Raw genomic sequence first — 15,319 nt, 5'->3', positions numbered from 1 at the left:
GAATCGGCCAGGGATGAGTGAATGTGAATGAGAGCCTGCCTGGGGGGGGGGGGGGGGTTTGAGTGTTTGAGTATGAGTGAATGGGAACCTGTCTGGGGGAGGATGTGCATGTGTGTGAATGGAAATCAAATGTTTTCAGGTATGCAAAACAGGGGATTTTCCCTTGTTTTAATTATTGTCTGCTATTTTGAAATATTTTATTGCTGTTTGGAAATTTTTTAAACTTTTTATACGAGTTCTTAATTATTGAATGTTCTGTTTGGCAATATTCTTTTTATTAATATGGTTTGTTACGATTGATTTATATTTTCTGATTTTATTGTTTGATTTATGAGGATTTGTGATGTTTATTTTACCATTGCTTCATTACATACAGGCCGATACAGTACAGTGCGCTCTGACGGCGCGCACTGTTAGCCTGCTATTGGACGCGCGTTTTCCCTTACCCCTTATTCAGTAAGGGGAGGAAAACGTGCGTCCAACCCGCGGCAACTAATAGGGCCCTCAACATGCAAATGCATGTTGAGGGCCCTATTAGGTATGCGCGCGGGATACAGAAAGTAAAATGTGCAGCCAAGCCGCACATTTTAATTTCTTCCAGCACCGGGAAAGTGCACAGAAAAGCAGTAAAAACTGCTTTTCTGTGCACCCTCCGACTTAATATCATGGTGATATTAAGTCTGAGGTCCCGAAGAGTAAAAAAAAAAAAAATTGAATTCGGCCCACAGCTGTCGGGCCAAAAACCGGATGCTCAATTTTGCCGGCGTCCGGTTTCCGAGCCCATGGCTGTCAGCGGGCTCGAGAATCGACGCCGGCAAAATTGAGTGTCGGCTGTCAAATCCGCTGACAGCCGCTGCTCCTTTTCCCCGTTTCTACCGTGCCACCTAATTTGAATACTGCATCGTGCGCACCGGCGAGGGGCCGGTGCGCGCGCTGGGAGAGCAGGCGTTCGTCCGCTCTCCCGCGGACTTTACTGAATCGACCTGATATAGAGTCTGGCTTATTACAGTTTCCAGTTCATTTTCTATCTTCACATTTCTGCTTATACTTTATGGCCTCTTTATTCTGTATGTGGTGAGGGTTGTCTGTGTTCATGTGTAAGCAAGGTGAGGTATTCTGCTAGCATATAATTTCTATGTAAGAATTTAGAGAAGATTGGTTTGTTCTGCTTTCCTAATAGGAGGTGTTTTAAGGCCTGGTTTAATATTTTATTTTCATAGATAGGGTTCCTATTTGAGTGTTTGCTGATGTTGTGGTATGGGAATTTTACTATATTGCTCTCATTCAGTTTACTTAAGGCTGTCCAAGGGCCAAACCCTCTTCTAACACGCCTTACAATAGGCCTAAAACTATATTGGTTCCAAGGGTCTTTTTTGCAGGGTTTTCTGGGTGGCTCCAGAGTAGTGCCCAGTCGGCACAAGTTTTTTGTACCGATAGATGAAGCAGCAGCACCTGGGGATCATTCCTGCACAATTGAGAAATTTTGGGCCTGTGGATGAGGTAAAATAGGTTCGTGGGAGCGTGTCAATTTTGACAGTTTGAATTGCTGGCTTTTTTTTTTTTGGCGATGAAAGAGAGCCTAGGACAGAGCACAAGACTGACATTTTCTATAGTGTGCTGGTTTTTGGGGAGAGCAAAAACTTTATGTAAAAAACAAAACACAGAATGGGGTGGGGTCAGGGCAGCAAAAATGTTAGAACTGGCCCTGAAGAAGTCTCAGGTGGGTTATAGACCAGAAGGAAGGAGAAACTGAGGGAAGAGTGTATATAAAATAAGAGCATAAATATAATAACAGAGTCTCAATTCAAGTTCTCTAAGCCAGCGCTTCTCAACAGGTGTGTTGCGACACACCGGTGTGTCGCGACACACCGGTGTCGCCAAACACCAGCAGGTGTGCCACATCTCCTGGTGTCCCACTGCCCCGTTGTACTTTCCTTCTCCCTTTTTCCAGCTCTTGCGGGCCAAGTGGAAGCCTCCTTGCTTCCTACTCTCACTGCCCAATGGGAAGCCTCCTTCATTCTGCCTGCCCCTGCACAGGCGAATTGGAAGCCTCTCCCTTCTACTTGCCAGTGAGAGTAGGAAGAAGGGAGGAAGCCTTTGATTGGCCGGTGAGACAGGCATTGCATAGCCCGGAGATGGGAGGAATGGCAGCGTCTAACTCCGAAGCAAGGCCACCACGGGAGCCCATTCCTATGGCAGTGAAGAGGAAAACCCGACGAAGCAAGGCCACCACGGGAGCCCATTCCTATGGCAGTGAAGAGGAAAACCCGACCAAGCAAGGCCACCACGGGAGCCCATCCCCGTGGCAGTGAAGAGGAAAACCTGACCCCCGACCAAGCAAGGCCACCACGGGAGCCCATACCCGTGGCAGTGAAGAGGAAAACCCGACCCCGACCAAGCAAGGCCACCACGGGAGCCCATACCCGTGGCGGTGAATAAAGAAGGCCCGCCAGAGTAATGCCGCAGCAGAACTGGAGCCCATCCCTGCAGTGAAGGAAGAAGAGGTTTTTGGTGAGAGTTTGTGTGTGTGGGTGTGAATGAGTGCCTGGGTTGAGAGCTTGTGTCTGTGGGTGTGAATGGATGCATGGATGAGAGCTTGTGTCTGGGATGTGAATGGATGCATGGATGAGAGCTTGTGTCTGGGATGTGAATAGGTGCCTGGGTGAGAGCTGGTGTGAATGGGTGCGAGAGCTTGTATATAAGAGAGTGTGTGTGTGTGTGAGAGACTGGTCAGGAAGATGACTGGTGTGAAAAAGTCCGAGACTGGTTGTGCGGTCTAATTGTGTGTGTGTGAGTGACTGGTTGTGGGCGCTAAGGAAGAGGACTGAGGAAAGAGCTTCAGCAGCCCTTGCTGCTTCTGGTGAGTGCTATTGGCCTGGAAGGAAAAGGAGTAGGAGAGTTGCTGGAGAGGGTAAGTAAAGGTGGCTTTTTAAATTTATTTTTCTTGATTGACTGCCATTTTAATTATTGGGTATTATGCGATGTCTGCTGTTTTGAAATATTTTATTGATATTAGGACATGTTTTAATAATTTTTATGATTTTTTTAATCATTGGATATTATTCTGTTCAGCAGCTGTTTTGTAACATTTTTAGTATAGCTTTACAATTATTTCTGTGTGGGGCTCTATAGCAGCTTGGCTTATTCTGTTTTCCCAATAGGAAATGTATTAGTGTTTAGGGCAGAGCTTTCCAAACTTTTCATGTTGGTGACACACTTTTTAGACAAACATAATTTCGGGACACAGTAATTCAGTCTACTAGTAAACCAGAGGTTAAAGGTTAAACGAACGAAACATATTTCGACAATTTATGTATGTTTCCTTAAATCTACCTTATAAATGGCCTGTGACCGACGGCCCGCAAATGCGCAGTAGAGCGCAGCTCTACTGCGCATGTGCGGGCAAGGATGTCGATCAGAAAAAAAAAATGGCGGTGGGGCCGCAGGAGCGGGAGGAGAAGCAGCGGCGCCGCGCGCGCGCGGTGCCGCTGCTTCTCCTCCCCAGATCTGCCGGCAGATCTCGGTGGGGGGGTCACTCCCGCGCCCCCCCACCGAGATCTGCCGGCAGATCTCGGGGGGGGGGGGGGTGTCACTCCCGCGCCCCCCCCCCCCCGAGATCTGCCGGCAGGAGCGGGAGGAGTCAATGGAGCCGGGTGAGGGTTGCGGGAAGTCGCGCTTACGGCGCCGGGAGGAAATGGAGGTGGGTGAAGGGAGGGAGAGAGGGGGACTGAGTGAGTGGGAGGGAGAGGGGGACTGAGTGAGGGAGAGGGGGACTGAGTGAGTGGGAGGGAGGGAGAGGGGGGACTGAGTGGGAGGGAGTGAGGGAGAGGGGGGACTGAGTGAGAGGAGAGGGAGGGTGGAGAGGAGTGGGTGGGGGAGGGGGGTGGTGAAGAGTGAGGGGAGAGAGAATGAGGGGGAGGTGAGAGACAGAGGGATGTAGCCCGTTTTAACGGGCTTTACGGCTTGTATATACATAAATAAAATGTTTCACGACACAACCTATCTCATGAAAACCTTAAATTTATATTAAAAATATATATTCCAAGATTCATGTTATTGTTATAATTTATGAGAAACAATAATAAAACAAATTGCCTGTCCCCCACACACTCATCTCTCTCCTCCCCCCAGCACATGTCTGGCCCCCACACACTCATATCTCTCCCCCTCAAGCACATGTCTGACCCCCACACACTCATTTCTCTCCCCCCCAGCACATGTCTGTACCCCACACACTCATATCTCTCCCCCTCAAGCACATGTCTGTCCCCCCAGCACATTTGCCCCCCACTCACTCATCTCTCTCCCCCCAGCACATGTCTGTCCCCCCAGAACATTTGCCCCCCACTCACTCATCTCTCTCCCCCCAGCACATGTCTGGCCCCCACACTCATGTACCTCGTCTTTTTGATTGTTGCCAGTTAAGTGCTTCACTCCCTTCCATGATCACCAGACACTGCTGCTTGCAGTCAGTACTCCTCATGGCCAGGCCTCATCGGCAGCAGCAGCCAATGCAAGGATGGCTGGGTTCGTTCCACCCACCAAGCCCCCCAAAAAACGCGATTGACAGCAAAAATCACCCAATAATAAGCAACCCATAAACTAAAAAAAAAAAAGTGAATCTCTAGAAAAAAAAAAGCCCAAACTTGCCTCAGAGTTGACCGGGCTTGCGCGACACACCTGCACACTGCAGGCGACACACTAACGTGTCCCGACACACAGTTTGGAAAGCTCTGGTTTAGGGCCTGGTTTAATAGTTGTATTTCTTAGATAGGGTTGTTACTGTTTGAGTGTGTTCCATAATACAGGTGTAACTTTGTACGGGTTAGTTTGTGTGCATTATTGCAAATCCTGAGAGTCTGTTAGGTGCTATATTTCTCTTTCCATTTCTCCAAATAAATAGTTGTTAACCGGTAGATTTGGGGAAAGCCACTAGTTACCCCTGGGATGTTAGAAGTATCAAATCTGTCTACTATCTGGGATCCTTCCAGGTACTTGTGACCTAGAATGGCCACTGTTGGAAACAGGATACTGGGCTTGAAATACCCTTGGTCTGACCCAGTATAGTGGTTTATATTGTTCAAAATGTAGGGTTTTTTTAAAATATAAAATGACTTAGTAAATCTAACATGGTAAACAGCAGATAAAGACTCAAATGGTCCAGCCATTCTGCCCAGCAAGCTGTCCAGGACTACAACTGCCACTCCGAGCAGGTTACTCCCATGCAGAAATGATACACCAACATTTACCACAGGTTTCCTCGTTTCTTCGTTTCCAGCCTCTAGCCACCAGGGATCCGCTGTGTTTATCCCACACCTTTTTGAATTCTATTGTTTTTAAAGCCACAGAAATACAAGAGAAGTACTAGATTGCCATATTGTAACTGAGATTAACATTGGTATACAGTAAGCAAAGATTTGTATTATTGTAATACTATTTAAAAAGTTTGCCAATATTCTGAAATCTGTTTCCTAAAAATGGTGACAATATTCTGTTATAAAATTTGCAAAAATGCAAGAATTACCCCAGCCCACAAAAACTATTAGCAATTTTATTAAAATAAGATTTATTCTAAGTTCAGACCATGGAGCGGTATCTATTATCATTTTCCTTCATCTTTTTTTTTTTTTTTTTTTTTGTGAGGTAGGGTACAGCAAATGCTGTGAGTGAAGCTGATACAATACTTCATGCAAATTAGAGCTCCTTGTTGATTTTGTTAATCATAATATTGCTGCTTTATTGCAGTTTACAGAAAGATCTTCATTTTTTATTTTTTTTATAAATTGTTTAGGGTTTGCAATCGGTATGCCTGTCTGTGAATTTGATATGGTGAAAGATCCCGAAGTCCAGGAGTTCAGAAGAAACGTCCTTAACGTTTGCAAAGAAGCTGTGGACCTTCGCGATGCAAATGGACCTCAGAGTAGAGCATTATATGTCTACCCTCCTAATGTAGAATCATCACCCGAACTTCCAAAACACATATACAGTAAACTAGACAAAGGTAAGAGAACAGTTTTCAGGATTTAAACTATATAGTCTGTACTGGAAATAATGGAGAAACGTTTGTCTACAGTGAGCGGAATTGAAGATATTAAGTGATTGCCTCAGGGATAGACGATATAGCATATTAGTAAACTGAGTGGTGATGAGTGGAATACCTCCTGGAATTGGGCCTGGTGCCAGTTCTGTTTTAATATCTTTGTGATACGGCAGAGGAGTTAGGAGAGGAAACTTTTTAGTGAATATTGCTAAGGTCTGCAACAGTGTGGGCATGTCTGAGAGATGGTAAGAGAAGCGATTAGCTTGAGGAGTGGCCGACTACTAGACAGCTAAATTTCAGTACTAAAATATGTGGAGCTATGCAGGAATCCAAGGGAGCAGTACACAATGAGAGGATAAGTTATTGATGTTCACAGAACAGTAGAAAGACCTTGGGATGACTATATCTGATTTCCAGGTAACAAAACAGGTCAACAGGACACTTGCCCGAACCGGAGGGATGCCAGAGAGAGCATAGGGAGAGGCATAACTAGTAGGAAAAATGAAGTGATTATGCCCTGTGTCCAGGTCTGGAGGCCATACATCTGGAAAGATATATAGACCAGGGGTCTGCAACCTTTCAAAATAAGAGCAATTTCCCAGTTTTTTATTTGTCCAAAATATTTCAAGAGTTGCAATCCTGTTGTAAAATTGGATCACTCGTAAATTGCCTCCTCATCTCATCCCCCATCTCTGTCACTCTTTCAGTCACCCACCTTGCCTCCAGCAGTTACACACAAACTCTCACCCCTCCTCCCTCCCTCACTGCCCCTTCTCCCCTGTTTTCAGCAGTCATCCTCTCTAGCCTCAGGCAGTTGCTCTCTAGTCCCTTCGTCCCCAGCAGGCCCGCTACCTTTTCCCAGCAGACCCATTTCACCCTTAGCTGAAGATGTACTCTCCTTCCCAGCTGCAGGCACTTCACCATGCAGCCTTGCAGTGACTCCTCCCACACACCAGCATGGGTCACCGTCTTCTTGGACCGAAGGTGCTGAAAAGAAAGATAAGGTAGCACAGGTCTAAGATGCTTCCTTGTCTTTGCTCTGCATGGCAATGGAGAAAAAGCAGCATCGGCCTGCACAAAAACAGGCGGCTTCCTCAGCCTTTGATTAATGCCATCATGCAGCCGCCTTCTATGGCAAGTGCAGGTCGATGATGCCCTCTACTTCTACCAGATTGATGATGCTGATGCTGCTTTTATTTTTTCCCTACTTCAGTGCCACTCCTGCACAGAACAAAGAGAAGGTGGCAGCATCTTCAGCCATGTTGCCTTTTTTTTTTCTTTTCAGCAGAGTCGCACTGAGGTGCGAAAAGAGATGCAGATTGCTGATCCCTGCTCTAAAACAATCCATTTGCAGTCTACAATGGGTGACATTGCATTTAGATGCAATATGTATAGCTCAGTATGCCCCAAACAATTCTTTACCTTTTCTGTAAATAGGCTGATAAAAATGATGTAGTCAATCTGATGTTTTGTGTATATTTTCTCCTTATTTCATTTACTTTTTGTATTTTTAGAGCAGCCTTCCAATTTTATCTAAACGTTTACCACATTTTTTCAGGTATGATAAGTTCCTGCTTTAGAGAGCTTATAATCTAACTGGGTACTTGAAGTAATGGGACCTAAAGTGAATTGCTCAGGGTCACAAGGAATGTGAATGGGATAAGTTGGATTTGAACCCTAGTTCGCAGCCTGTTGGTCACACTACTAGGCCACTTCTTTCTTACAACTAGTTCCCATGTATGCCAATAACGAAATATAACTTTAAAAGTTTTGCTTTAAACATATTGTAGATCCATTACTACTTATTGTAAGCATTGTATGAATAAATGACACTGGCAGTATTAAATATAGCCCTTTACTGCTTCACATGGAGCCAATCCATCAGGCTTGGAATCAGCCAATGAGGTTGAGCACTTAGACATGGAGAACTCTGAATGCCTGCTTTGAAAAGTAAAAATATTTATCCAGATTTTCTGCTACATAAAGTACTCTCTATATTGGGCCCTGTGGGAATATTGTCTTTCATTGGCGTTGTTGCTTGCACTTCTGTGGACTGATAAATGAGCCTTGTCAAATATGTATGATGCCTTAAATGTAATTTCATTTTTACAGGTCAAATAATCGTGGTGATTTGGGTCATCGTATCTCCGAACAATGATAAACAGAAATACACGCTAAAGATCAATCATGACTGTGTGCCTGAACAAGTGATTGCTGAAGCAATCCGGAAAAAAACAAGAAGCATGTTACTGTCTCCCGAACAGCTAAAACTCTGTGTCTTAGAATACCAGGGCAAGTATATTTTAAAAGTGTGCGGCTGTGATGAATACTTGCTGGAAAAATACCCTCTAAGTCAGTATAAGGTAAGTATCTTTTGGTACAGTTTAGATGGTTATTTCGTGCTATGCTGTCCACAAGAGGAAGTGAAACTGGGTGTGTGATGAAAGTACAGCAAGCTGCTATCTCTCTTCTGCTTCATAGTTTCGCTCGCTCTCGCTGTCTCATAGATTCCTGAACCGCTATCACGGCCACAACCAGGGGAAATAGGTGTAGTTATTTCCAGCGATAAAACACATTATCACGTGCGATAAGTGTTTTCGCACACGATAATGTGTTAATTTCCAAACATTACCAGAAACTCCGCCCTAACTCCTCCCACATGAATAACTAATGTAAAAATTGCATATTGACGTGCGTTGTGATAATTAACACGTGCAGTAAGGCCCTAACGCAGGCGTTAAGCCCTTATGGCAAAATGATAAATAACCCTATTAGATGGTAAGGCTGCTGAGGATAGGACAATACCTGAATGTAATCTGCTTTGAAGTGCCAAAAAGCAGAATATAAATCAAATAATAAATAAAATAGAGCTTCTAGGTTACAACAGTGCCACTTCTATATGACCGTCTTGTAAGAATTCCCTGTAGAATTCATTAAAGGTTTAAAATATATCATCCATGACTGATTTTAGAAGTGTTAACAAAGGAGGTTTCTGGCCATGTGTGGAAAGCAAATATCCATTTGATAACTAATTGTCTTGAATCTTGATCTACAACAGGGTTTTAGCTAGGATTTAAAAAAAAAATAAAAATTGCTGGTCCTATGTTTGCTTAGAATCAAGAACATAAGAAGTTGCCATACTGGGTCAGACCAAGGGTCCATCAAGCCCAGCATCCTGTTTCCAACAGAGGCCAATCCAGGCCACAAATCAAATCTAACCTGCTGCCAGTTTTTGTTTTTGTTTGTTTGTTTTTTTATACAGTTGACATGTTCTTTTTCAGAGGCAGGTGATTTTTATTCCTACACTGATCTGGTGCTGAATATGTTCAGTGTTCCCAGGTGTGGTGATCTTATAACTGTTATAGGTTTGTATATTGGGCAAAAGTGTAATTTTTAAGTAGTTGATTAGCTTGAATAAGTCAATTAACTATCATGTAAACTAAGGTATTTCCGTAATGACTACTAAATATAAAAATCTGAAGGTGAATTCTCAATGCCAGGGCTGGAAAGAACTCTGATACCAGGCCACTAGGCCTGCCATCACACCCAGGTGAAGGGAATCTAGGTCTGAGCAAAGAAGCTGCGAAAAAGTGCCTGAGTCTGGAACAGGATTCAAAAGGAATGAGGGAGGGAGATTGGATGAGAAGGGGAGAACAAAACAGAACTAAGTGTTAAAACATTTGTTTTCTTGTGTTTCCTAACAATTTTTGTATGGTGCCTTTGTTTAAAAAATAGTCTATCCCTGCTTTCATTGCTGTAAAAATCAGTCAGAAATATGTGTATATTTTTAAGCACACTGGCTATATAAATGTTTGTTTGTTTTTTCCTTTTTTGTTGTGTGTTTGGGGTTGTTTTGGGTTGGGGTTTTTTTTGTTGTTTTTTTAAGACCGTGGATTATTGTCAATCTCTTAGAGCCATTCTCCCTGGAGTGGTTTTTATTACTCTTCTATAGAATGACTGACTGACTGGCAGAGCTCTAAGAGGTTTGCCATTCTGTAGTTCCAAGTACCCTATTGTAAGTGGATGATGGGGATCCACAAAACATTTCAGATTAGCTGACTTATATGTAAAGAATATTTTGCTACCTTTCATAAGACTCTCTCCATGGACTTTTCTAGCTCAGAGATACCCATGTAAACTCTGGAATTTGTTGCCAGAAGATGTGGTTAGTGCAGTTAGTATAGCTGTGTTTTAAAAAAGGATTGGATAAGTTCTTGGAGGAGAAGTCCATTACCTGCTATTAATTAAGTTGACTTAGATAATAACCACCGCTATTACTAGCAACTGTAACATGGAATAGACTTCGTTTTTGGGTACTTGCCAGGTTCTTATGGCCTGGACTGGCCACTGTTGGAAACAGGATGCTGGGCTTGATGGACCCTTGGTCTGACCCAGTGTGGCATGTTCTTATGAAAGTCTGAGAGTGTAACTATAAAGTGCACAGAGATCCAAATTGAATTAAAGATGATATAAATACAGTACTGCAATCCTGCAGTTCTCAACCGGTGTGTCGCCAAACAATGGGCAGGTGTGTCGTGCACTTCCTGGTCTCCCGCTGCTCTTCCCTCCCTCTCCTCACCCCAGCGAGAAGCAAAGAATACTTCAACGAACACTGCTGCCATTCCTGCCAGTGCTATCAGTACATTCAAGCCTGGAGAGAAACAGCAGCAGTGTTTGTGGAAGCCAGCAACAGCAACATGGCCTTTTGTTTTTCCTGACCCTGTGGCCCAGAAGAGGAAGTGATGTTTAGCGGGCGCGTGGGAAGAAGAAAGGGCTATGCTGCCGCTGCAGAAATCTGCTCCCAAGACTCCCTCTGGCCCCATAGCAGTAAGAAGGCAGCACTCAGCTGTTTGCCTGTGCTGCAGTCATGGATGCTGAGAATGTGGCTGCGGGAATTTCTTGCTGCACAGCTGTTTGGGAAATCCGTCAATTAGCTGCCTCGGGTCTGCCATGGTGAAGAACCGTCAAAGAAGAAAGTGTGAAAACAAGCTTCATATCATTACAACCATTGGTCCTATCTAAAAGGATTTTTTTTTGTAGCTTTTAACTTTGCTGGTGTCATTAGTACAGTTTATTGGGGCAATTAAAAAAAAGTGTCCCTAACGATGCATACTCCATGGTTACATACCTGTGAGCTTTGCACCAGTTTTCAAAGAGGAAGTGCCTGTAGAGATTTGCAGCTGCTTTTCTTCTGCTGGAAGATATTTTCTTCTGCCTGGAGATATGAAAAAGGGCAGTCAAGGCCCATTCCCCTTCCCTGACCTAATTTCCCCCCCCCCCCCCCCCCCCCGAATGTCTACTCATGATGCAGATAAAAGTACATGAGTTCTTGATCCCTGGCTAAAGGGGTGAGCAATTTGCAAATAACCAGTTTACACAGGGAAATGTCTATTTACCCCCTTAAAGAGCTCTTGAAAATTGTTTAAGGCAAAACACCAATTTCTAAGCAGATTTACAAAAAAAAAAAGTCACTGAAGTGACACATTCAGCTGTGATATCCCCCAAAAGTTCCAAGATATGGGTGGAGAAAACATCCAATAATAAGATAGCAAACAGAAACTTCCCGATAGATATTCTTGAATGTGGATTTGGATTTACATGCCTTCCCAAGTTCAAGGCAAGTGACATTTCAGGTACTGCTTTTGGCAGGTATTTCCCCCTTCCAGAAGGCTTACAACGTAAGCCTCCTTTCTGACACAATCCTTCACTGCCGCAGACCCGGGGCAGCTAATTGATGGATTTTCCAAACAGCTGCGAGGCAGGAGATCCCTTCCTCCACATTTTCAGCTGACTGATCTGCACTGCGATGATCGCAGCACAGGCAAACAGCTGAGTGCTGCCTTCTTATTGCTGCGGGGCCAGGGAGAGTCACTTCTGCTGCAGTTCCCAGCTTGTCACAACTCTGCTTTAATAGCATACCAGCTGCCTTGGGCTGTAACTGCCTGTATGCTGGGGATAGGGGTGAGTGAGTGAGACCGAGAGAGTGAGCCAGCATGTGTAAGTATGTGAGAGAATGTTTGTGATTGATACTGTGTGTGCAAGTAAGAGAGAGAGAAAGCATGTGTGAGAGAGATTGGTCAGGGAGGTGGCTGGTGTGTGTGTTTGTGTGTGTGAGAATGGTCAGGGAGGTGGCTGGTTGTGTGTGAGAGAGAGAGAGATTGGTCAGGGAGGTGACTGGTTGTGTGTGAGAGAGAGAGAGATTGGTCAGGGAGGTGACTGGTGTGTGTGAGAGACAGATTAGTCATGGGCCCTTAGGAAGAGGAGCATGAGGATAGAGCTTCAGCAGCCATTGCTGCTTCTGGTGTTTGCTATTGGCCTACAAGGGAAAGGAGTAGGAGAGTTGCTGGAGAGGGTAAGTAAAGGTGGCTTTTTAAGAGTCTTTCTTGATTGACTGCCATTTTAATTATTGGGTATTATGTGATATGTCTGCTATTTGAATTATTTTATTGGTGTTTAGAGAATTTTTAATAATTTTGTAAGTTTTTAATGATTGGATGTTATTCTATTTATCAGTTTTGAAACATTTATTATTCTAGTTTTAGAATTATTATTTTATATTACTTGATAAATGTATAAATAGAAATGTGGAGACAAAAACTGAACTGGAAACAGCAAGAAGCCAGCTAAGTGTATGCAGTGCAACAATGGAAAAACAGAAACATTACCTTGATGGTCACTTTATTCTGTATTTGAGGGTCTGTCTGTGTTCTGCGTGTGTGACCCAGGTAAGGGTATTCTGCAAGCTTGTAGCTTTTGTGTAGGGATCTATAGCAGCTTGGCTTGATCTGTTTTCCTAATAGGAGGTGTTTAGGGCCTGGTTAAATATTTGTAGCAATGCCTTTTCATAGGTAGGGTTGTTACTGTTTGAATGAGTTCCATAATGCACGTGTAACGCTTTGTGCATTAGTTTGTGTACATTATTGCAGATCCTGGGAGTCTGGTAGATGCTATATTTCTATTTCTTCGGTTGTGCACTGAATGCAGAGTGGCTTTTTTGGGTTTCCATTTCAGTTTGTCTCCATATTTGTAATTTGCAGTCTTTCTGTACTTGGTGAAAGTCGATTCTGTGTGTGTGACCCAGGTGAGATGTTTTACTAGCATTTGGCATTTGTATCAATCTTATTTGTTGTGTTTTCTCAATAGGATATGTATTAGTGGCAAATTACTGTTTTTTCATAAGGAGGGTTATTGCATCTGGTAGGAGAGAGTGTTTATGTTGCTGTTACTGAGATGCCACCAGAAATACCTTTTTTGTATGGTAAATTGAACGGGGAATGACCTAGTTCTGTTCTGCACCCATTTTGAGGGGGAGGGGGGTTGAGGGCGGTTCCTGTAGCTAGAGTATATGTTTATATTTAGCCCCGTGATGATCATGTGTCCAGTGTGTCACGCATGTTAGGTGTGTCCCTTCAGAAAAAAAGATTGAGAACCACTGCGCTAAGTGATGCAGGGGTCTTTTGAGTGTGTGGGACTGTAGATGAAGTACTTTTTTCTGCATTGAAAATGTTTATCTTTGGCTCTATGTAAAAAGAGTTTTAGCCAGTGGTACTAAATGTGAGATTTGCTTTTGTGTGTTAGATTTTAAATGACTTGTCTGAGCTGAACCCAACTTTGTATAGTGGGAGGGTCTTGGGCAGGTGTATGACCTCTCTGTTTTTCAAAGTTTGGCAGTGATTTGGGGGTACTGAAAGGAGGGGGGGTGTTGTAAACAGGACAATTTTCCCATAAGAAATGCATGGGGCAAGGGAAGTGCTTAGATCTCCAGAACCTCTGGACTGATCTAAATGATATCTGGAGAGAGTATGAAGAGCTTTATTTGTTCACTTTGGGAGTGATTTGAGGGGACAAAATGGCTAATTTGTCCATTGGAATGCATGGGAGAAGATTCAAGTGGGCTGATTGAGAGAAGACGTAAGGAACATTATTTGTATGGAATGAACATTACATTTGAGGAGTGATTTGAGCAGAGGCACAGGAGCAGGCAGGTTGCCAGTTTTCTATAACAGACACATGGAAGGTAGAACCGAGGTGATCTAAAATGTCATACTTTTCTACTTGTTTTTCTTCTCCCTCAAATAAGGTTCATGTGAGTTACTGTTTTTAGTTCAATAATAACCAACCAAAACGGTGATTTTATAAAATGAAGTTAATTTTCAGGGTGCAACAGAACATTTCAGCTAAGGCTCCAGCCAAAATCCATCTCTTCCGTATTAAGCAAACCTTGTTTCCAGTTCATCATCTTTTTTTCTTACTTGGTTTTAAAATGGCTGTGTATACATTTTAAATATCTTCAAAAGCTTCTGAATGCTCTGATCTGATCCTTGTGTTTTGCTGGTATACACTGTCTGCTTCAGAGACAAGAATTACCTAAGACTCATGTAATCAAAACCTTTGCCTTTTTAACCAATCTTAAATATTTGTAGCCAGATTTTCACCATAACTTGACAGTGTGACTTAAGTATAGCTTTCATTGCTAGGATATGACAAAAGAAGCAGTTTATCAGAAAAGATTTTGCAAATGCATTAGGTTTTGTGAGGCATTTTTAAAGTTACTTTAATTTGTCTAACAGTTTAAGCAATTGTGTATATATTGGAATGAATGCATCTTTTTTTCTTTTTTTAATGTTGTAGTACATAAGAAGCTGTATCATGCTTGGTCGAATGCCCAATCTGATGCTGATGGCCAAAGAGAGTCTTTATACACAGCTACCAGTAGATACCTTCACCATGCCATCTTACTCCCGGCGCATCTCAACAGCAACCCCTTATATGAATGGAGAAGCTTCAGTGAAACCCCTTTGGACTATTAACAGCTCCCTCAGAATCCGAATACTCTGTGCAACTTATGTAAACGTAAACATTAGAGATATTGATAAGGTAACGTTAGGTGACGATAAGAGCAGCAGGCTCACATAATAAGCAGAACCAAGGACTAGTCAGTCATTGTTATATTCTAAAAAAGAACATTTTTTTTTTTTTAAACTAAAGCTTACAATACCCCCGCCAGAAAGAGAGAGAACTCAAATGCACAAGTATTACTTGACAATTTGATTATCTGGATCTGATTTTATGTAGAGAGAAGACACTTATTGTGGACCTTAATTTGCCTGGATTAAGAATTAAATGTAAAAGGATGTTTTTGTTTATGATTAGAAAAGACATACCCAGACAACCCACAACCTCAGAAATTTCCCCTGGTGTGTAGCACATACTACGGTATATAGAAGCCTCCCCCTCTTTATCAAAGAACAGATACTACTATTATAATGTTTTATGGCT

General features: G+C 43.1%; 1 protein-coding gene across 2 annotated transcripts in view; it reads left to right on the top strand.

The window, feature by feature from the left end:
* PIK3CA (phosphatidylinositol-4,5-bisphosphate 3-kinase catalytic subunit alpha) overlaps positions 1 to 15,319 on the top strand; it is a 191,038-nt gene that overhangs the window by 31,496 nt on the left and 144,223 nt on the right. For both annotated transcript variants that reach the window (XR_003858598.1, XM_029615553.1), the window contains exons 3-5: positions 5,792 to 6,001; positions 8,153 to 8,403; positions 14,672 to 14,917. Coding sequence is in view for 1 of the 2 variants with exons in the window: in XM_029615553.1 (XP_029471413.1) it covers positions 5,792 to 6,001; positions 8,153 to 8,403; positions 14,672 to 14,917 (707 nt within the window). In the remaining variant the exon portion in view is untranslated. The remainder of the gene's footprint in view (positions 1 to 5,791; positions 6,002 to 8,152; positions 8,404 to 14,671; positions 14,918 to 15,319) is intronic.

This window comes from Rhinatrema bivittatum, chromosome 9 (assembly GCF_901001135.1).
Source record: "Rhinatrema bivittatum chromosome 9, aRhiBiv1.1, whole genome shotgun sequence".
NCBI lineage: Eukaryota > Metazoa > Chordata > Amphibia > Gymnophiona > Rhinatrematidae > Rhinatrema > Rhinatrema bivittatum.
This window is presented reverse-complemented; position numbering and strand designations above follow the sequence as displayed.